Source organism: Calonectris borealis, chromosome 2, assembly GCF_964195595.1.
Source record: "Calonectris borealis chromosome 2, bCalBor7.hap1.2, whole genome shotgun sequence".
Lineage (NCBI taxonomy): Eukaryota > Metazoa > Chordata > Aves > Procellariiformes > Procellariidae > Calonectris > Calonectris borealis.
The window spans coordinates 66,000,123-66,024,135 of NC_134313.1; the positions used below are offsets into that span (position 1 = coordinate 66,000,123).

The 24,013-nt window shown below is 39.6% G+C and overlaps 1 protein-coding gene across 1 annotated transcript in view; it reads left to right on the forward strand.

Moving 5' to 3' along the window:
- Window positions 1–23,568, forward strand: part of ZNF407 (zinc finger protein 407) — a 353,370-nt gene extending 329,802 nt beyond the window's left edge. Inside the window, exon 9 of the mRNA XM_075142188.1 lies at window positions 21,025–23,568. Within this exon, the coding sequence (XP_074998289.1) occupies window positions 21,025–22,376 (1,352 nt within the window). The 3' untranslated portion in view covers window positions 22,377–23,568. The remainder of the gene's footprint in view (window positions 1–21,024) is intronic.
- The last annotated feature ends 445 nt before the right edge of the window (window positions 23,569–24,013 follow it).

Genomic DNA, 24,013 nt, shown 5'->3' on the forward strand with positions numbered 1-24,013 from the left:
CTTAGGCAGATATCTGAGGTTATTTGGTGGCAATCAAGAACTCACAGCACTTCAACTAATGGGTTATGATCAGAAACTGTTCCTAATAGCCAGCTAGACGGATCTGAATATGAAGATTTCTATAATTTTGTTGTCAGCTTGTGATGTACTCTAGTGCTAATTATTTGGAACAATTATGTTTTCCTAATAACAAAAGAAGAAGCAGTGAATTAAGCAGGCTTACCTTCAGATCTTTAGATAACAGTTTAAATGCACTTGCCATTAAGAAATAACATTTCTTTTTCCTGTATGGAACCCTAATTATTGAAGATGCTTGTCTTTTAAAATCTACTTCTTCTACTTCTTTTAAGCATGTTCAATGTGTCAGTTTACACTGATGACTTCAGTAACTAGTATTTTCTCAGTCTTAGTTTTATGCCTGTACCTCCCATAGACTGCTTACTTCATTTGGTTATTCAAAAACCATAATTAGTGCAGTAATTAACATGTGGATCCTTCAAAGGAAGACTGTTAGAATCATGGGACGTCTCTCATCATTCTTACTGATGTATAGATGATAAAAAGACTTAGGTTGAGGTGACAACAGGATTTGTATTACTGCACATTATCTGAGCTGCAGGGAAATTCAGACAGGACCGTGGTCCATGGAGTCTTTCCTTTTGAAAAAAGTAATTATCCACACTGTTTCTATAATGTAACTAGGTGTTATCCTGCATTTGCAGCTGTCAAATAATTTGTTTTAAAACCATTATTTTATACCTTACGAATACTTGGAAGTTTGAGATTTTGCACATTATCTTTTAACCAATTACAGAAGTGGGGTGCAGCAAGAGCAGCAATAAAAACAACAATAATAGTAATTTATATAAGCATAACAGATTCCTTCTTGACAGTTGATTTCAGAGATGTTTACGGTAATGTTAAGTTGATACAGTCAGAAGATTACATCCATAAAGAAAAGGCCCAATTTCGTTTTATTTATTTTCCCCTGAGAAAATATGTTTGTTTGTTTGTTTAAGATTTCAGATAAGCTGAATCTGTTGCATTTTCAAGCCACAGTAAATCAGTTGTGGGTATGTGAGTTTCTGTATGGTTCATATAAATGTATTCCAGTGTTTCTCTGAGGTGCTTATAGCTGATGTTTTCAGCTTCGATATACAATGTTTTAAATTAGCACATTAAGGAAATTCACGTTCTTTCGTTCAGCCTTTAACTTTCTGTAAGTAGGGATCCTCTTTTTCACATTCACTGACATATGCCAGAAAAATTCAGTATTTTACCCTACAGGCAGCCCATGGGACTGGGATGAAATGGCCTCTATACATAGGGTATGACTTTATTTGCTAAAGAGGTTATTTGAAAAAGCCCTTAGGGTACTGCTGCCCTTTTGTCCCTCAAACTAGTAGGGGGAAAAATATAAAAGGAACTACACAGTAATCCCTTGTAGACAGGTGACCTTAAGCCAATTCTATACTGTAAGGTTTGTTTCCATTTAAACTCAAAACAGACAAAGGAAAAAGGCAATTTGCAGGTTTTAATCTGTTGCAGAAACATTACAATATTTTTTTCTGTAAATGACTATCAAATACAGACAAGTTTTACTGCAAATTCATAAAATTTAGTACTGTTCGATATAATTTAATTTAATGTTCTGTAGACAACGTGTCCTATACTGTAGCAAAAATAGCATCTGAGGACTGATGGCAATAAATGTACCCCTGTTTATTTCAGGTAACCTGTTCAGGATTTTACTTTCCTTGCAAATGTTTAAATCCTGCAAGTACAGCCAAGCATAATTAAGCAAAAGTATGTAGACCTTCTGATTCCAGTAACAGTATTAACATATTAAAAATTAGTCAACACCAGGACCCACTGGATAAACCAGCAATCACTTTGTCCTTGGAAGTTCTTTTTTCTGTCCTCCTTAGAGTTGACTGTTAATTGAAGTTAACAGAGCTACAGTCAAACTAGATCAGGGTTATCACAGGGTCACGGTCCCACTGCAGGTGCACCATTTTGTGGTCGTGTGTTTGGTATTTAAGCCAGTGTTCACCCCTGATAGTTTTACGATGAAAGCCGCCGAACTACCCTTTATATGATGCAATCAGCTATTATTAAATATGTACCATCCCAATTAGATACTGCTTTTCAATAGGCGGTCTTCAAAATACCATTGTAAATTATGAACAGCAGCTCTGAACCCACTTCAGGATAGCCTCTAATAAGTCACAGGTGTGACATCACTGAGCACTGTAATTAATGGGTGTTATGCCACTCCCTTGACTTATGAGTTTTTCAGAGGCTTTTAATTACTTTTGAGTTTAAGCCATCCTGGCAGAATTTTGAAGGAACTCCGGTGGCAGCCTATTCTGAATGAAGCTGCTCTAGCGACATTTGGAGAAAGAGCCACTCTGGTGGCTGAAGGAAAATGTTTCAGCCGTTCTTCACGCCTGGTAGTCTAGAGGGAGGTTAAAGGAAACAGCTTCTGTCGACTGCCGCAGGCACTTAGTTACTGTGTTCCCCTTCTGCATCTGGGGAGGAACTATAAAAATTGTGGTCAAATCCACATATTATATAAAATAAAAAAGAGAAAAACATCTGAAAAGCCAAGAATGGATTGAAGGGTTATCATGATGTCATCAACATGATTTTAGGTATAGCAAAGCCATTGTTTCGCCTGTGAGTGCAGACTTCATGTAACTGATAGAATAAATAGAAAAGAAGAAATGCCATCATTTATCACCTATCAAGAATAAGTTATAAATGATCACCGGTTAATCAGCATTTAAAACAGTATTCTTTAATTTCAGTGCCAAAATCCAACAGCAGAAGAATTTCACCCCTCATACGCACACACACCGGAATGCACATATCATAATATTAAGTTAACTCAGGTGTAAAGCTTTGTTCTTTAAACAGCTGAAGCTTCATGTCGTTGTTTATATGCACAAAACACGCATATTTCTCCGTGTGTTGGCACCATATTGGTGTTATCACCATAGCATTCCCTCCTCTTCAAATGATCTTTTGTTATAACATTTATTTTTGTGAGGCAAATAAAATATAGTAAATGTAAACCAATTATTTAACCAAATTACTTTGATCGTGGGAAACTGACAATTAGTGTTACAGCTTCTCAGCAGTGAAATCCACACAATAGAGCAGACTGTGATATTCTGTACTGCAGCGTAAGTCGGTGTAGTGCATTTATTTTGTGTAGCAAGCTGTGAGAGAGGAGAAGTGCAAGAGACAAGCGAAGTCCATCTTGGTGAACTATTATTCTATAGCTGTGCTTTGTGTTGTAAGTTGTTTAGTTTTTCTAAATGATTGTTAATGTATTGGGACAGCTCTTCACAGAAACCCTGATGACTGATGTCAACACTTAAAGCATGTACACGTGGGTACGAGATGATCAGCTAATCAATGAATATGTTAGAGATTTGCCAAACCACCATTTGTAATTTTGATTTCTAGTAAATGTTGATGACGAACAGGTTAGTTCGGTTACCTATAATGATTACTCACTTTAATAGTTCTACCTTTTGCACATGGATTGGAGGGGGAAGTATTAAAATTATATGCACCGGTACACCCACATGATTTGGGTTTATTCTCAAAGCTTGAATGCATCAGCCCTTCCATGAAATAGCTGTGAGTTAGGAGAGCATTCTGGGTATTGTCATGCAAATGAGGCCACCACTTTGCTTCAAAATTGCTCTGCAGTGACAAGTAGCTTTTAAAACCGGAGCAGGATTTTCCAAGCTAAGTGGGCAACCCTATATATCCTCCGAGATCCACTTTCTAAAATAAGTGCCTATATACAAAGTCCTAATTCCACATCTGAGGGCTCAGATTGGCACTTCCTACATACCCGTACGTCTCATTCTAATGCAGATTAAGGTGGTCCTTTATGCTTGAGTATTGTGTTTCTCCCACGTTCATACAGTGGAAAAAAAAAAATCGAAGGTGCATGTAGCACTGAGCAGTCGAGTTTGATCTAGTATTCAGCAACTCTTAAAGCCAAGGTTTCGTGATAATATCTCTTCAACCAGTACAAACTTTAATGCTACAGCAGCTTCTCAACAGCACTCAGGAACTTAGCCAATAGGTCATGAGGAAAAACAAGTCCTCACCTGCCTCATGGTGCACAGAAAATATCCGTAATCAGAAGCTATTTTAGTCTAGTTTCAGGACCACCTGCAGAATTGATAAGAAAAGGTGACAGACATTTCTCTCTCTTTGCAACAAAACGAGTCCATCCCAAATACTTCTGTTGACTGTGCTCATGAAAAAGGGTGTGGGAAGAGCAACAGAGTTAAATGTAGTGACTATCCCAGGCGATTCAGAACTAGGTAGCTTTTAACCAGCATCTCAATGCCAGTTGGAAGACAGGATGGGTCTCAGAGCACTGGCATTAAATGATGAAGAATGAGGAGAATCCAGATTTTTTTTTGTTTTAATCCAAAATTGTATTAATCACATTGTGAATCAGTGGGAATTTTGTCCATGTCCTGAATGTGGCCACAATTTGACTCTTAACCTCTGACCAGTGCCGTGCACTGGAGGTAACGAAGCCATAGATACAAATTGCAGGGCTGTCATAGGAATGGAAGTCCTTGATCTGCTGGCTGGGTAAGGATTTACAAGAGCTGATGGAGACAGTGGGTACTGGATTGCTGCCATGCTAGAACAGCCAGGCTTCTCAAATCCCCTGCAGCCCAGTGTCACTACATTGTGTGTGTGGTGTTGCATGTTGCCTCATAGAAATGCCTAATGGTCTTTTAAATACAGATTTGAGTGTCTAATTCAAGGCATTCACATTTGAAAATGTAGATCTTAAGGACTTCACAGCTAGTTACATCTTTTCACTCATGCACCTCTGTCCTCAGAAGTAGGAGCTTTCCTGGGACGACTGGTTAAAGTTACGGAGAGGGTTACTTTCAAAGTTGGGCTTTCTGATGTTTGCTGCACGTTTAGATGGTCCCTGAACTCTACGAACGGAATTGCCCTCAAACCATCCCAACATATAAATCTATAAATATTTTGGTTTAAAATACTTAATGTTGGTGTGAACGGATTGAAAAAAGAAAAACAAAATTGTTTTGAGAAAGAGCTATTGCAATTGCCCTTAATTTTTTTGTTGTGTGTTAGCTGCATTATCTCCCAACCTCTTTTGGAGCTGTTATTTAAGTAAAACTTGGTGTTACATTTCCTTTTATTACAAGTGCTATTTATACACAAATTGGAGCAGATCATGATGCAGCAAAGAACTTTTTATACTGCATAGATTGTGCAGCAAAATAGTGCATCATCAGCATTACATGCCTCAGTGAGGAATGTTTTGCTGTTTTAAATCTCATCATCATGAGAAGAATTTAATATCTAGGTACAAAGATTTTACTGGAAACTTTTGAGCTAGGCTGTTGTCATCTAACTGAAAATGAAAACTTGTTCATGATAATTAGACAAGGGGGATTAATGGAAGACCCACACTATATATACTGTTTAGATGCAACTCCAGAAATCCACTTTATCAGCTAGACCATGGCTGCATTCATTTTTGCTTGCTTGCTGTGGGACAATCCCAGAAATAATTGGCAATCCATTGCCCTACTGCACTTAAACTCCTTGTCTACAAACATGATGCAAAGTGAAGGTGGTTGAGGTTTCATAAAAATGAAGCACATGGTGTGACAGACCCATCTGTGCCAGCTTTATAAAACAAAAGTGCCCAATTTTATCATCATTGCCTTTTGTTCTGCACAATGCAATTCACGCGGTGGTTTTATGAATGCTTGCCGGTAGAGTCTGTAAGCCTCAATTTATCTGACTGCCTCCTCTCCTGTGCTCTCTGTTCTCGATTGCACTGCTAGCTTCCCTGCCCCCCACGGTTTCCTCTCCTTACCCGGCCCTCCTCCCCAGAAAAATCCGAGGTAGAACCTCCTAGCAATTTTCCAAGGTTCTGGGCTCAAAGACTAAACTAATTTGTTTTTGAATTGCAGATCAAACATAAACTGCAAAGAAGCATTTAATCAGTTAGGAGAAGCAAGGGTATGGCTTGTTTAAGTCCCAGAATCCATAAACCTGTAATGATTTTATTATATTGGTGTCAGTTTTCATTATTTTCATGAATGGGTATTCCCTGCTTAATGCACGATATTTGCATCTGATGAACCAATGAGTTTAAACATGGTTTGTTTTAATGCTTTGTGAATTTGCATTCAAATTCATCAGAAGTAATTCTATTTGAAATCACACAGGGCTAAACACAGTGGTTGTAAATCCATTTGAATTGAGATGCCAGAATCAGCCCATTAATCTACAAATCTACAATATAATTTTTGTATGGTTGGTGGGCTTTTGTTCTGTTTTTTCGTGATGAGGCAGAGGGGATACCAAGTGCGTGTGTGGGAGGGGAAGTGTTCGGGGAGGTTGTGATAAATCGACCAAGAGGGAGTATATCTTTGTTATGGAAACTGGCCTGTGAAAGGAACATATGAAAGGCCAGAGACCATGGGTTGAGCGTGTCTGTCACTGCCACTTGAGGAAGTCTCTCAGATAAGCAGGTTTCCTGATATTTAGGACGATAGAGGTTGTCATCAGCACCTACCATTCGGTCTGCAGAGTATCAAAGTTCTCCCAGAGCTTGGAGCAGCACTATGGCCTGCCTTTAGTATTTTTAAGTCCTCTTGCTAAACACTCCGTTAGCTTGGGTTTTTCTGTGGTCTCTTGTTAAAAAGGGAATGAACAAATGCAGCAAGGTTCACCTCCAACAGAACCAGGGTCATTTTGGAAGGGGTGGAGGGGGCTATATCATAGCAAACAGTGCTTTATTTCTTGATGGCTGCAGAAGAAATCTCTACTTCTTTCAGTGCATAGAGAATGGTTTTAATTTCTGTGTTCTTCAATAGACTCAATTGTCTGAAATTAAGATGTTTGCTTAAGCTGGTTATCAGATTTGAAGGTGTATATATCATTGTCTGAGAGTGCAAAACCATGTATGTATGAGAGGCATTACTCTGCGAGAAGAAAGGTTTATCAACAACATTTTCTACACTACACATTATTCTTAAATGTTACAATGAAGTTTTTTGATAAAACTTATTTTAAAAACTACGAAAATGTATAGTTATACATAATGTACTTTAGACTTTTAAAAGGAACGTCTTTATTCATTTATGTGAATAGGCGACAATTCAAAATGGAATTCAGCTGATACTTTTGAACTTGTTCATACAGTCATTTTGCTTAGTTAGAATCAGGCTGAATTCGGGGAGTAAAGTAATTATTAGCTAACTTTGTGACTGCCTTCCTCTGGGAACAAGCAGTGCTGGTTTGGCCCTTGTAAAACAGAAATTAGAGTGTCTACATCCCTGTTTTGAATATGTCATAGGCTGGGGGTAACTGAGGGACCAACTTAGAAAAGCATTTAAGCCTATGCTTAGCATTAGCTGTATGCTTAATTCCCAAACGCCTAACTACAGGCCCCTTCTTAGGGACTTGCAAGAATCGTGATGATGGGGAAGTCTACCATCTGACATCTGGGAAATGAGCTGGTAGACTTGAGTCTTTTTCATAATGAACCAGTTTCCATCTCATAAAATTCTGTAATTGCAGATGGTATCAGTGGACACCTATGACAATCTCAGCAGAGATTGCAGCCCAGCATGCCTCATTATAGGATACATGGCCACTGAACTCCTCTCTGCTCATGAACATGGGGTTGATTCATTGACAGGGCATTATCAGGAAAATTGCAATGATGTGACTAGTGCTTCACTGTGGGTAAATGGAGTACCTCAACTCCTGGAGTTGACAATAGGCTCTTCTAAGAAATGATAATGCTGTGATTAAGACATAAAGCTGGGACTCAATACACCTGGGAATTCTTGTGTGACCCTGGCAACACACTTTTTGTTGTTTTTCACTTCTTTGCCTGAAAAGTTAGAATAATGCTTTTTCATTTTATGGTATTATATTATTTAGTGATAAATGTATTACTAATTATGAGCAATTCAGGAGATATACATTTTTAGAGGCACATGGTTAGATAAATGCCATTAGATTTTAAATGTCTTCTGTTCAGTTTGCATTTGCATGTGCTTGTGCCTAGCACTAGTGGAAAGCAGGTCAGTTTTATTTTGCTTCCTAATTCTGCATTGAGGAAATTAGCTTTAGGCACACAGACCGAAAAATCTTGCATAAAATTCACTCTCTTTTGAAAAAGACACTTAAAAAATAACATGTGGAAGAAGAAATCCATTAATTTTGGACTTCTTTTAGTTTGTTTTTTTAGACACTGATACAATTTTTGTTCTGTCTGTGTACATTTTAATATTTGTATTTTCTTTTTATAAAGAAAATAATATCATCCAAATAGCTTTAGAGACTTTTTATTTCAGTATAAGCACCTGAATTATGTTTGAAGGGTACTTGGAGACACACTGAAAGAAATGGTGAACCTCAATGGGTTTTGGAGCATTGGAACATATACCAAAAGATATAGCTACGAAATCGCCAAGTAAGCCCTACCTGGGCCTCGTAGCAGCTATTTCCACCTGTGATGCCATGTGCTGCTCAGAAGCTCTTTAATCTGAACATCTTTGAAATGACAGACCATAATAAGTCCTCCTGTGCGTTTTGTCTGTTTTGTGCCACAAGTTAGGAAACTGTTAGTTCACTAAACTATGCTAGCTGGAAAAAGAGTAAGAAGTATTAAAAAAAAAAGGTAGCTGAAGTAAGAACCCTTTAACATAAGTGTCACAGGAGCTGTTAGTTTCTCAGTGTTTTTGAAAATCAGATCTTCCAGGTATCTAGCTCCAGGCTTCTGGGTTTTTTTGGTGGGGGTGTTATCTGGTCTCTGTCTTGTTGCATATCACAAGCTTTACTGCTTTCACAAAAATGATCATAACTTCCTCTGAAATTTTGTCTATTGCACTGAAAAATGTGAACTAAGTTCCAGCAATAGTAAAAGTGCTTGGGGTCCACTTACGTTACCACTAACAGTACTGTAGCAGGTCCTATGTAACAGCAGAATAAGAAGTGCATTCATTGCACTGTGCATCATGCTACAGACAAGTATACTAGGAACCAGGGTGTTTTTAGAACACTTGACATCATTTAATTAACATGCTTTTAAGCATTATTTGGCTTCAGTTGTAGACAGATACATATAATAAATCTTTGAACAAGTGCTATCAGAAGTAAGAGCTAAGTGGCATTTAAAATATATTAGAAAAATGTGATCACTAATAAGTTTTAAAATATTCCCTCTTTTTCTAGGCTAAATTGGGTCTCAGGAAGGAAAAAATAAGAAGAGCTAACGAAATGACCTGACAGAGTGGCAGGGTTTGTTTACTAGTCTATATTTGAATGGGATTCATGCTTCATCTGATTGACAGTCATTGCAAATTCTTTGGCTTTTTAAGACTTAAGGCACCACAGTCTTGGGTGAACTTTAGTTCAGAATGGAGTTGTTTACAAAAGTTAGCTAAGTATTTACTGCAGAATTGCGTGCTATGTTTCACTGAACTGTTCGGAAATGGTATGGATTTGCAGTACAAATGGTGATGAATCGAATTAAATCATATTCTGACTACTGTGCAGTGAATTTATTCCATCTGGGACCTTCGTCACCCTGGCACCTGGAAGTGGACGAGATAGCTGAATTGGCTTTCCATTGCTCACCACGTCCAAACGTCTTCCTGCGGTATGGCATGGATGTTCTAGTGTTTCATCAAAATCAGATTATGCTGATCCAAAAGGGACAAAAATTTTCCTCCCTCTTCAGCATTTGCAGAACATGTAGCTAGAATGTGTGCACTTAAACCTTCAATATTTCCATGCAAGTCAGCCTTCTAATCACTCTTGTTTCTGAATATTCCTTAGTCAAGATCTCTCCCCTATGAGGTCAAGACATAATTCAGTTGTATCTGTACCAGAACAATGTGCAGCCGACATGCCTTTGAATGTGCAATTAAAAATTTCTTTGGCCTGTTTTCTTTTCCTGTTTTACATTTTCATAAACTCCCATGTAATTTGATGAACACTGTCGTTCTTTAAATTTCTTCAGCATTACAGTTCTCAGGGGACTTCTCTCTCATTGAATGTCATTTTTGCATATTTACTTTCTCCACAAGTGCTAGTATGCAGTAGCACAAGTTGAATCTTGCATTGTCATTTTTGTACTTATGTTACATCCTGTTTTTCTTTGTAGAGATGTTAACACTTCCTCCCAATTTGGTATTAACTCCGACTGCCATCTAAAAGCTGTTGATTTCTACCTCTAGCTAACCAATTTAGGTAGTTTTGTTGGCTGAGTAGTATGAAAATTACTCAGACCTTGAAGGCACAGCTTTGCAGCTGAGCAGAAGCAACTCCAGTAAGGAGCTTCTGAGCACTCAGGCAGAGCTGCGGTGCAAGCGCTCACTTGGCACTTCCCGCGCAGCCGTGGCGCACGCACCATCTTAGCAATGCCTGCCTCGGTAGCGCTCAGCGACGGCTCAGAAAGCACCACCTGTGGTGTCTTCTCTCTTGTTTTATCTACGTACAGCCTAGTGCCTTCTAACACTGGAAGTGGAAGACAGCTCATTTAAGTACTACTGTATCAGTAGCACTGAAAATATATTTCTGTCAGCAGAAGGGTCAATTATATGAACAGCTCTTCCTTTGAAGATATGCTGGAAACACGCTGCTTCCATCCTTCACCAGAGGTGAATCATGAAAAGAAGACTTTGTCACAAACTCGACCCTTGAAAGTGGTATAAAAGTTACCCATCTCTCCAGCCTCTACTCCCCATCCCGCCTCCCAGAACCATGAGCACGTACCCTGCTTCACGCTTCCTAAGTAATCCTAGCGTTACTGCTAAGCCTGTGACACTCTGAGCTGAAAAATCAGCATCTTTTCCGATGATCGTCGCTTCAGGCACGATAAGCCTTGATGCTGTCCGTGCCTCGGGAGGAGTGAGGGGCCAGAGGGGGAGGCCTCTGCGGTGTAAGTGGATCCCCTGTAACCGGCCCTATTCCCTCCTTCTCAGAAGTAGTCAGATCCCTTGCACTCAGACTGACTTTTGAGGTGGGAAATCTGATGTCAGAAGCTCAGGAGCCACATTCATAATTAATTCACCTTTGTCTCAGGCCACGTACCAGTTTGGGGACAGCTGTACTGGTGGTTGATCCTATGTTGTGGTTACACATGTAAGGCTGAAGCGCTTCATCTCTTGTTTTTTCAAAACACAGGTTGGCATGACCTACAGCTTGCAGACTAAATGATCGTAGTAGTCCTTTCCAGCTGTAGATCTATTGCAAAAATATATAAATACTATTAACAAATGGCTTTACATTCGATGCTATAAAAGCAGAGAAATAGATCTTTCTCCACTGAAAACCTGTACAAGTTAAAATCATAAAATCCCCTTCCCTCGTTTTCCACTGAACCGGTTGTAATGCTCTCTTCCTCTCACTGTACCAGCCTCTACCCTTTGGCCAGATGCGTGTCACTCTTCTGGGTTTCTTTCCTTTATTCCCAAGCAGGTGAGAGACAGAAAGGAAAATATCAACTGCATGTCAGTGTCCAGCTAAAAAGCTACAAAATCAAGTTATGAAGCTCACCCTTTTTAGCAAAATTAACTGATCTCATATTGGCCCAGCATAGCTCCTTCTTCCTGACAGCTTATTACTTCTAATCATATGAATCAGGGCTCATCCAGTATGATTTTGATGAAGTCCACAAAAGAGAGTAGACTCGTCTCCTCCGATGCTTTGGATATTGAAACAGTTTTTTTGTTTTCTGATAAGATAGCACATTAATTGCTTTACTTATTAGATGAGCGTTAGCTTTTGATATAACCCATGCCGTAGACTCCTGACAACTTGCATGCTAGAAGTCCTGTCCTTGAAGTTACTCTAGTGCACAATGATCAGAACTTACCGCTGATGTTTTGTTAGCATTTACTAGCAACGTCTTGGCAGAGGGTGACCTCTAGTACTGTCTCTAAACATTTTCAATTTACAGACTCAAGAATTTTTGCTGTCTTCGCCTCTCATTCTTTTGAAGAGGTCAGCCCTTTACGAATTTGCCACAAGAAAGGCGTTCAAAATACCCTATATACTTAAACAGCTTAATAAGAATATAGCCACAATGAACACACAACATACAATTCATTTTAATATTTATAGAAGAAATTCACATTGTTTTAAGCGTACACAAGCAGCTGCTGTCATTTGGCTATGAGCAGATGTTAGACCTCCGAAAGCTTTGCTGATAATTAAAATACTAACAGTTAGTGTTTTACCCCAGCTGCAGGTTCTGTTTACTGTAAATTTGATTTTAATGGTGCCTCTGTGCAGTTATTGAATAGAGGTTTGTTTTCTACTATACATACAAAAGTGTCTACAATGAAGACAAATGGTTATTTCCCGTAATTTACTCTGGAAAGATATGAATATACACTGTAACGTAGTTGAATTAATAAATGAAATACAGATATGACTATCACATTGGAAACGGTAGTTTCTGCTGTCTTAACTAACAAAAAGAACTAGGGAAACTTACTATTTCTAGTTATTCCCAAGCATTCCCCCTAAAAACTGCTGTGCTTTTCAAATGGGTTGAGACGTGCCCTCGAGCAAAGAACAGGTGGTCCTTTTTACTGAATGGGTGCATAAATCAGAATTAATAAATACAGGAAATCACAATACTCGTATTTGGTAGGTATGCAGAAGAATATAATTTCTGCTTGATCATTTAATAACATGATGTTTTATTTTAGGTATCCCTTACAAGTGTCTATTCTCTTTAGTGCATATATGTACATCAAACGTTAGGGAAGGCTAGCCACTTTCAGAATTGTTAATCCCAAAGGCCTGATTATGCAAACATAATGCATAATGCAAGCTACTGTGTTTAGTCCCTTTGAGACTATTGAGGCTAACTATGGCAGTAAGCACTACTCTTGATAAATAAATGTTTATAAGACCAGGATCTAAATGTATATATTCTTGAAAAACAAAAACTCTTGCTGAGATAATAATGACAAAAAGGGTTTTTCACTTTTTTTGACAAAACAGTTACTGTCTGGGACTAGACCTATTTCAGAAATCCAGATCATTTTCCTTATGAGCAGAGCTTGTGGGTTTTTTTAACCTGATCTTCTCATATTAGCGTTCATACTATTTTTCGTATTATCTTATATGTTCTGTCTGCGTAGGAAACAGAATTCTCCGGTTTGACCAAGCACGATCGGTACCTCTTGAAATTGGGATTCTGATTTAGAAGTGCTAAAAATGCACTTTCCAGTTGCACTGTGGGGGTTAAAACAGCAAAAGTGCGTCAGTGTAGCATCAATGTCAGCTGTCCCCAAACTGAGGACCAGAGTAGCCTTTGAAGCTGGACTGCCAAGAAATGTCCAGGCTGGCTATCCTCATCTCCAGCTGCTAAATTGCACTGGAAGAGCTAGCTAAAATACTCCAAATACTTTCCTAATGGTGCTTGCCCATATAGGTAATTGCTGTACATGCCACAGTGAGGTTTTTGCTCACAGGTAGGAGTTGAGAAGACAAACCTGCATGGTGGCAAGCAGGTAAAGAGGAAAAGCCATCTACAAGAAAATCAGTTACTGTGCAGGTTAGGCAATTGTAAAATCTGCACGTTAACGCTGTACATGTTTGCCATGATCAGTGGGAGTTTCAGTATGTATATTTTTTATTTGCATAGCTTCTGTAACAGTGGGCTCTATACTGTTCATTTTTGACCTTGAGTGCAGGAAAAGAGAAACTGAAATTTTTCGGAGAAGGCCTTTTCCCAAAGGTTAGTTGGACACTGGAGAGAAACTAAACCAAACCAAACAAACTGCCTAAACACCCTAACTGAATGGCTCGGTTATTTATTTTGGTGGTTGTTTTTTCTTTTGTTTCTTTTTGTTGCTGTTGTCATAGTCCTCTAAGGTGTGGGAGGTAAAAATAACAAGCAGGAAACTTCAGTCTGTTTTTCAAAAGAAAACAATTACAAAAATATTTCCTTTTACATTTTAAGGAAGCTAATAGGACATTTGCTGCTTTGTTTAAGATACCTGAAAGGTTAAAACTTCATCCTTTATTCAAGCAATTCTTGTAAGACCTTGAAGTTTCTAAACATGATTGAGTGGCTAAGGACAAAGCTAGAAGCCAAGGATGTTCTGAGTTTCAGCACTGAAACATGACATTACTGGGTTTTTAAGTATGAAGTGAACTATGAACATTATTTGGGAATTGTTTTTGTTGTTTAATTTTCTTTTTACAGTAATAATATACTGAAAGGAAAAACACTTTGCTGCATCAGTATCTCTTGAGATTTTCGTACTTTGTGTCAATGGTGGATTTTTTTTTTATGTCTCTTAGGGACCTGGTTAAGTCCCCTATGGATATACTTATTTGTACTGCTTTACAAATATTTGCTGCCTTCTTTGTGGACATAATAGTTCTGACAGAGCCATTTTGGGTTGCTGATTTATTTCGCTTCTTGGTTTGACCCATCCTATTTTCTTTCCTTCAGCAGACTACATGAACGAGCCTTCACAACCTCTTATTTAATAGCTTAACTAGCTGGTTTAGAAAATGCTGGCCCATGCATTGCTTGCGCATAAAAACCTTACAAATGAGAAAGAATAGTTTTTGCTACAGTTAAGGAACAGAGATCTGAAAAATATGGCTGATTATTATGGCCTCTGAAAATCAAGGAAATCCCAAAGTTATGACATATGCCAAAGTTCTTAGACTGCACTTAATTAATTAAAGTAGAGATCATTACAAAAATAATAAAAAAAAAAAAAACAAAAACAAAAAAAAAGGAAACAAAAAAGAGCAGAAACTTGGAGCTTGATGGAGGCCTAAATTATTTCTTTGGGAATTTGAACGGTGGACTTACCATACCATTCAAAATACTGTACTGCCATGTAGACAATAACTTTTAAAATAAAAAAATCAGTTGCTCATTCAAGTGATATCCAATATAAGTTGAATTTTCTAAATCTTTTAAATTCCTTGAATGTTGTGTATTTAGTTGAAGGAAAAGATGTTTCTTTGCATTCGCATTATTTAGTATTCATTGCATTTTAGTAGATACCAAATATTTGTATGTGTCAATAAATAACATACCTCATCACCAAAGTCTGAAACATTAAGTGTTGCTGAATAGGGCGCTATAAATCAGGCCTCCTAGAACTTTTGCAGAAAGGGAAAAATAGCTGGTTTAAGCTTGCTGTGTAAATGCAGATCATTTCCGTCGTCGTAATAGATTATTTCATTTATGACTTACTGCTTTGTCCTAAAGGTGCTCCTCGTGAAGGATGTCCCCAGCCCAGCCTCACCATGCACAACCGCTTGCTACAACTTTTGGGGAAGGGTTAGAATTCTAAAGAGGCTGCTGGCAGAGAGCAAAGTGGTGCTTTACATATAATATTAGCCCAGACTTTCCTAACGCATTACGCATTTCTTTCTGAGACAAGTCTCCTTAATGCCATCTTTATCTGCTACACGATGCATGAAATCTACTTTCTGTTTTAGAACTGCGGCTGACCCCCGACCCCGCGAGTGGCGCCACAATGTGACCTTTCTATTGTCATCAGCTTTCATTCTCCTGAAAATTCTATGAATTTTTATTACAAGTTTTTTTAAACCAAGCTGAGGCTTCAACAAATTACTTGACACAGATGAGATGAAGTTGTTGAAGTAGTGTTAGATAAGTTTTACAGCCAGCATGTGTGCTGCTGAACAGTACAAAGCCAGTGTCCTACAATGTCATACACCAGTAACTGCTGAGCCTACTATTGGATAAATACATCATTTTATGGAACATTGATTGTTCTATAAACCCAATGGAGTATTATGCTCTATGATCAAACCATTTAGATTGTGTGTAGAGCACAGAAAATGCCATATTCAGGATGGTACTAAAAGTGCCATTTGTGTATTTTATGGATGTCATTACGGGGGAAACTTCTCTCTGTAGGCCCTGTTTACTGCAAAATTTTTTAGTCTGTAATGACATTTTTCATTCACAACGTATGCCTTCAAGAGAGGGGGCCCTTGTTTTATTTGTTTCATTCGAGTTTACTGCACAAATCCTGTACATTTTAATTAAATGTAAGCTTAACAAAAGAATAAGGTATTTATTCTGTGGGGAACAAATGATGACAGTAACGAAAGAATAAAACAGACACACAAAAGAAAGTCAGGTATTGAGTAAAAGAGAGGGAAAAAGGTACTAAGCCCTATTTGTAGTTTCCCAGAAGCACATTAAACATCAAAGCATTTCTTTTAGCCCTATTTCGGCAGTTTGTGGTCTCTGAGAATTAAAATAACCTGCGAATATGGATTTAATGTCTAAAAAATCCTGACATTTTCAAATAAAAAACTAACAGTCGCTCAGGACTCCAACTGATAAATAATGGCTCTGCTGAAATGACAGACTTCTTGGAAAGAAACCAATTCTGTGATCATTGCACCCCTAGATATGAAACACCTCTTTACAAATTGTCTGAATATGAGCTCTCGTATCATTACATTTTGTCATTTTAATGCCTATTTGTGTATCTTTTTAATTTGCAATGACATGCAATCAGCAACAAGTCCACTTTTCCCAATATTAATGTGGGCTTGTATTGCAGCTTATGTTTGCCATGTCAGCCAACACTTACCCCTTCTCTTTACCCGTTTTTAAGAGGGGGCGAGAGGCAGGCTGGATTTAGTAGGACAACATGATTTGTTGCTACATACAGTCCAATAATGTGACATGTTCCTTAAATACATAAAAATTCCTACAACTGTTGTGTTGGATCGCAGTGCTCCGTTATAGAAATGCACTGTTCCAAAGTCGAAATAGCAGCTAAGCCTCAAAATATGTTGTTTTCTAAATGTCTTCCCTACTTGGCTTTTCACTGTTAAAACAAAAGAAACCCAGTAAAATCTGCAATTCATATTTACCATGAAAAATCACTAAAATTGAAGTTGATGTTCCCAGTAAATTCTTGGTCATAGTCCAGTTAAAATTTAAAGTTACAGTAGATTCACATTAGTTTAAATGACACTTGAACTTCTACACAGCTCAACATTAATTCATTATAGTTGAAATGGAAGAATCTTCAGTGGGTGAATCTTTTACAATCTGATTGAGGCTGTTACATTTTATAGGAGCCATTTTTCAAAGCAGTACTGACAGCACTCGAAGTTATTAAATTGCTGAATCAAAAGATGGACCTGCAATCGCATTTATGAACTGTGATGGAATAGCTGGGGTTGCACTGAGCTGAGGTTAAGATGTTGGTGTAGTTAAGCTTCATCACACCCCTTAGTGACAGCAGTATTTACCCATGTAGTTTACTTTAATGGTCAGGAAGTGGCTTAACTCACCTCTGGATTCAAATAGATTAAGTAAGCAGTCAGAATGGCATAATTATCAGCGCTGCGAGGGATTCACCGGAGAGCTCTTCACCCAGGAGACTTCCCATTCAATTGCACAGTAAAGACTGGAGTTGCATAGATTCGCGGGTACAGCATTTATTCGAGGAGATGAAAACAGGATGAATTTCCTTTTTCTTTCCCTTCCCCAGACCGGAGCTTCTCCTCAATGCAGTGATGCTGAGTCCCCTACATAAATTATCATGATCTTAGGGGAAAGATGTCATGATTTTGCTGTGCGCGTGTGAAAATTATGATCGTAGAGTTATTTTGATTTTGAAATCCAGTGGAAAATGCATGATTTGTAGACTTATTTTGATTTTGTGCCACATCACTGCCAGGCTCCTCTTTTATCATGTCAACAAAGCAAGATTCCTGAGAGAATTAATTACTTCTACTCTATTATAAAATGTGGAGGAGCTAAGATAATTGTCATTTTATGTTGATTTCCCCTTCCTATTTTTCTGCTCTTTGGGGGGTCTTGTGAATGTCAGTGCCTACAGAGAGCACAGGAAAAGTGGGGATAAGAACCAGTCGTACCACAGTAAGCTTCCTTCTTGCTTATGCCTGACAAAATGTGCTTCAATTGCATGTGCCAGATTTATCATGCAGCATCACTTGGAAACACTCTAATGGTTTAAATTGTTAATTTTCTTTTCCAAAGATAACCTGCCTTGCAAACTAAGATGGAGAAAGTTGTATAACACCAGTTTAGGCTTGTGAAGGTGATTTGCAGCCTTTCAACTTAACAAAATTACTTCTTGTGCTTCACAGTACAGTTCTCCACCAGAAGCTTTGTAATAGAAAAAAAGATAGATAGATAGACAGATAGACAGACAGATGCCAGCAAGAGCTCAGTCTTTTAAGCATTGGTGTTATCTTGGAATATTAGCTTGATATGCACCTTAGCATATCAAGTTGCTAGAGGCTGCAAGATGCCAAGTACTCAGTCTCGGAGTAACACAGCTCCTAAGCGTGAGCTTACCTTTAAGCAAATGAGCCTCTGGTTTTTAGAGCCCCGTTCAGTTCTCTGTGGGATCAGGGCCTGTCAGCTCTATGCTTTGGGTGAAGAAAGAGCCCCCTTAGACCAGTTTTAGTATAATTTTTTTGGCCTCTTGAGTTCAACGGAGCACGTTGTCCACTAGAAGTGTCTTGGTGGCTTGGAAAGTACAGTGCTAGCCTGAAATTTGACTGTAAGAGTCAATTTTGTTCTTGCTTGTTTTATGTCGAACAAGCAATGGCATATCTATGTGTGTTAGTGATAAGATGCTACACATGTTATTCCAGAGATGTGATTTCAGTTTGTGTAGGTGAATTTAAACTAGAGCATGGGTGTGGGTAGTCTCAGCAGCATGGACTTAATCAGCCTTCCCAAGGCCCATCTGGCATTAGACCCTCACCTCGTTCTCAGTCTGCAGGACTCACTCCTCTCTCTGTGTGCACTGGCTGTGGCCCAAAGCTCGCCTCCCAGCACCTGCGGGAGCTGCAGGGGTGCTTCAGGATGGCACCGCCACGGGGAGACAGCGAGTGCTAGAGCTGTTGGATGGACATCCACAAAGCTGGTCACAGGGTGCTCTCGGTTATGTCTTCCCAAAAATGCCAAAGGCAGCCCTGAGGCAGTGCTTTGAGGATGGTGGGCTTGACTTTGTGCAGCTGTGGGTACGATTTGCTTTGCTGAAGCTTTATCATTAGTGATGAGAACTGAGAAGGAAACCTTCAATGACCCAAAACCAGACCGAGTGGTAGAGCAAGCAGTTGGAATGTGGAGGTTATCGGTATTTTAATTTGTTAATTGATTTCATGTAGAAATAATTAAGAAGAATTAAGAAGTGTAATTGAGGTTTTTCTGGATGATATTTTACAGAATATCCTGCTTTGGGCAAGAAAACTACCAAGTGTTTTCTCCAGGTAACTAGGCTAGTGACTGAGTCAGTCAGGTGTGCTGGAGAAGATGCTAGGCGGGAAATGAAGGGGAAGACAATGGCATCAAAATGACAGCATGGCAATTACCTCGCCAACAAAAGCAGGGTATTAAGAAGATCAGTTTTTCATACCCACATATGTAATGTAATATACGATTCTAAAATTCATTACTGAATGTGGTAGGTTGACCCTGGCTGGACACCAGGTGCCCACCAAAGCCACTCTATCACGCCCCTCCTCAGCTGGACAGGGGAGAGAAAATATAACAAAAGGCTCGTGGGTCGAGATAAGGACAGGGAGAGATCTCTCGCCAATTACCATCGTTGGCAGAACAGACTCGGCTTGGGGAAAATTAGTTTAATTTATTACCAATCAAATCAGAGTAGGGTAATGAGAAATAAAACCAAATCTTAAAAACACCTTCCCCCCACCCCTCCCTTCTTCCCGTGCTCAAGTTCACTCCCGATTTCTCTACCTCCTCTCCCTCCAGCGGCGCAGGGGGACAGGGAATGGGGGTCGCGCTCAGTTCATCACACGTTGTCTCTGCCACTCCTTCCTCCTCAGGGAGAGGACCCCTCACACTCTTCCCCTGCTCCAGCCTGGGGTCCCTCCCATGGGAGACAGACCTCCACAAACTTCTCCAACGTGAGTCCTTCCCATGGGCTGCAGTTCTTCATGAACTGCTCCAGCGTGGGTCCCTTCCACGGGGTGCAGTCCTTCAGGAACAGACTGCTCCAGCATGGGTCCCCCACGGGGTCGCAAGTCCTGCCAGCAAGCCTGCTCCAGCGTGGGCTTCTCGCTCCACGGGGCTACAGGTCCTGCCCGGAGCCTGCTCCAGTGTGGGCTTCCCACTGGGTCACAGCCTCCTTCGGGTGCATCCACCTGCTCCGATGTGGGGTCCTCCACGGGCTGCAGGTGGATATCTCCTCCACCGTTAACCTCCATGGGCTGCAGGGGACAGCCTGCCTCACCATGGTCTTCACCACGGGCTGCAGGGGAATCTCTGCTCCGGCACCTGGAGCATCTCCTCCCCCTCCTTCTTCACTGACCTTGGTGTCTGCAGACTTGTTTCTCTCACACTCACTCCTCTCTCCAGCTGCAGTTGCTGTTGGGCGGCAACTTTTTCCCCTTCTTAAATATGTTATCCCAGAGGCATTGCCATCGTCCCTGACGGGCTCGGCCTTGGCCAGCAGCAAGTCCATCTTGGAGCTGGCTGGCATTGGCTCTATCGGACACGGGGGAAGCTTCTAGCAGCTTCTCACAGAAGCCACCCCGGTAGCCCCCCTGCTACCAAAACCTTGCCACGCAAACCCAATACACTGCAGTACTGAAATATCACCGATAGGATCGTCTATAAAAGATATGTTAATGGCTTTTAACTGTATACTGTATTTATCTGGGCTTTTTCTATACAGCATATTTTAAAAAACCATTTTAAATTGTTAATAGGCTGCAGAATTGTTAAACTCAGCAATTATTTCAACCTGTAAATATGTTATTTGGAAAACATGCAAATTGTTTTTGTTCGCCTGCTCATTTTATCTGTGTTTTCTGCCAGTGAAATCTAAAAATTGTCAAGGATTTTTTTTCCATTTAAGCTACAATTTGTTAAAGTAATGAACTGATATTTGCCATGATACCATGTTAACAGCATATTTTATCTTGTAGGTATTGTGTCCAAGTCCTATGAGTGCCGACTGAAGGGGCAAGGAGCAACCTTTGTGGAAACTACGAGTCCTTTTACTGCAGCAGCACTGGGAGAGGTTTCTCCAGTAAAAGAGAAGGTCTTTCGGGGCAGTAGAAGACAGCCACAGTCACCTGAAGAAGTTCAGCAAGTTATTATTATTCAAGGATACGATCGCGACTTTGCAATCGATGCCTCTGTGGAAGAAACAGCAGCAGCTACCCTTCAGACTCTAGCAATGGCTGGTCAGATGGCCAGGGTGGTCCATATTACAGAAGACGGGCAAGTCATAGCTACAAATCAAAACGGCTCACACATGAGTAGTATGGTTCCAGGGCGGATCCTTACCGAGCAGTTAGCAGATGGTGCAACACAGGTGGTAGTGGTTGAAGGAACAGGAACTGATATGGAGGAGGCCGTTCGAATAGACGCAGTTCCTGACTCCAGTAGCGCTGTACTGCAGCAGATAATGCGACAAGAAGTTTTAGATGCTTCTGAAGCTACAATCCATCCTCCAGACTCCTCCTCGGCATTAGATGCCCTGCTTTGTGCTGTAACAGAGCTGGGTGAAGTGGAAAACAAATCTGGTCTCCTTGACAGATGCAGGTCTAGTCGCAAAGATTTCTTGCAAATGCCAAACCCAGAGACGCCCAGCATTCCCAGTGACGCAGAGGGACAAGAAATACAAATGTTCCATGAAGTTCAAGAGACTCAGGAAGATACTGAACCTATGGAAGTAGTGACGCAGGTCATGCACCCATCGGCTATAATTGCATCTCAGGAGAGTGCTCAGGCTGCCTTCAAGAAAATGGTCCAAGGAGTATTACAGTTTGCTGTATGTGATACGGCTGCAGCCGACCAGCTGATGAAAGAAGGTGTCACTCAGGTCATTGTAAATGAGGAAGGGACTGTGCATATGGTAGCTAGAGAAGGTTCTCAGATAATTATGCAGGAAGCTGGTGGCCACGCGCTCAGTGTCCAAAGCGAGCACATGGATCTAGTTGAGTCGGATGGGGAAATACAACAGATTATTGTCACGGAAGAAATAGCTCAAGCCATGGTTCAGGGTTCTGATGGCGACTTCTCTGAAGGTGCAACCCACTACATTGTCACAGAATTGCCACCAGACATGCAGGATGAGCCCGGTGTGTACTCGCATGCTGTGATAGAGGCAGCTGGGTCTCAAGAGATTTTGCAGGCTGGTACTGCTATAAAAGCAGAAGCTGTATCCCCTGAGAGAGCAGGAGAACAGTTAACAAGCATGGTCATTTATACCGAGGGTGGCTCACAAGTGATTCAAGGCCAGAGAGGTGATAACGAAGTACAAGAAGCATGAAGAGCTTCATCTCCTAGGCTTGATGCAGGGCAAAACTGGAAATTACCAGATCCACGGAGGCACTGTATTCCCGGAACATTTTCTGTAAAACCTTCTCAATACAACATCCTCTTAGCCAGGTCACAAATACACGCCCTGTGGGAGGTGAAGGTCAGCAACTAGGAGGAGTTCACTGAAAAGGATAGTACAATCTTGTTACAATAGCTCTAAGAATTATTATATGGGATTATTATAAAACAAGAATATTAGGGTACAAAGGAGGATAAAAAGCCCCCACCCCCAAAAGTAGGTATTGTTCTGTTCACTGCTTTCTGTGTTGTTTTTTTAAAAAATGTTGTTTTATCTCAGGGTAGTTCCCTGCCTTCTGTCATTTTTGTCTAACATAATCACAGCAGTAAAATAATTCCACTTACATGTACATTTTGTGAACAGATAAATAAGCAAAAAATACAAAACCCACAATAACAAGGTGAACAGGTAAGCTTACATACTGTAATCAGTGCCCTTCTTCATTTTAAGGAGGAACAGGTGACATTTTGCTTTCTAGAATCTTACTTTAAAATATCCCTGGTTAAAAATATGTCAAAATAAGTATTTTTTGCATCTAAAATCAAATTTTTCATAGTAACTTACTCTTTCATGGTATCACATAGGACTTTCCCTAAAGAAGAGCTCAAAAAAGCTACGCTTCAGAAAATTTTTGATTATACATATTCAGGAAGAAGAACTTGATGCCTGTAACTTCCACTTAATTTTAGATGAGTCCTACATAAGAAATGTGCATTTTTTGAAAAAAATATTGTCACTGTCAGTGTTTTGCTTTTCGTATAAATAGCGCTTCATATAAATACCATTTTGCAGTTCATTTTGTGAGCGACTTCTGAAATGTTATGGGGGTTTTTAAAGAAAATTCTGACATTGACATTAACAAGTAGGAAAAAAAAAGGTGACCTTGTATTTCTTGCTTAGTCCAGAATGTCAATTATTTACTTGTGGATATACTGCAATTGTTCAATGCAAGTTCATGTTGAAAAGATTTGTTTCATGATACAACTGCTTTTGTTTCTTTAAAAAAATTGTAAAATATAAACTGGCAAGATTTGGGGATTATTTTTTTGTCTTTCAAATAAAATGTTAGCATTAAAATGAAGCATCATGATTTTTAATATTAAGCAATAAACAGAACTGGCATTCAGCAGGAGCAAACGAATGCTATCTGTTATGTCTGTGCATTTTCTCTTTTCCTTTCTCTAGCTCGCTAGATAGATAAAGATAAAAGAATCTAATTTCTGAAGTGTGCCTCATGCATGCTTAATATAATAGTGTAAGCGTTTAGGGTATAAGCCATGCTGACTTAGAGATAACTGGGTTTCCTATCATGTTTAATATCTTAAAATTATCAACTGTAAGAAAGTTGGGGTGAGGTAAAACAATAGTTCCTTCCTGAAGCAACTGTTTAAAAATGTATTTTCTGATAGAGCTGCGTAGAAAAGGTGCTTCATTCTGGGGCTATAAGATCCTGCTGTCTTTTCATCTCTTTTTATTATTATTTTTTAAATTTTATTATTTTCCAGGAATTAAGGTTGTGTCTTTGTCAAACCCCCAAAAAAGTAAATTTCAAGTTAGACATCGAGATT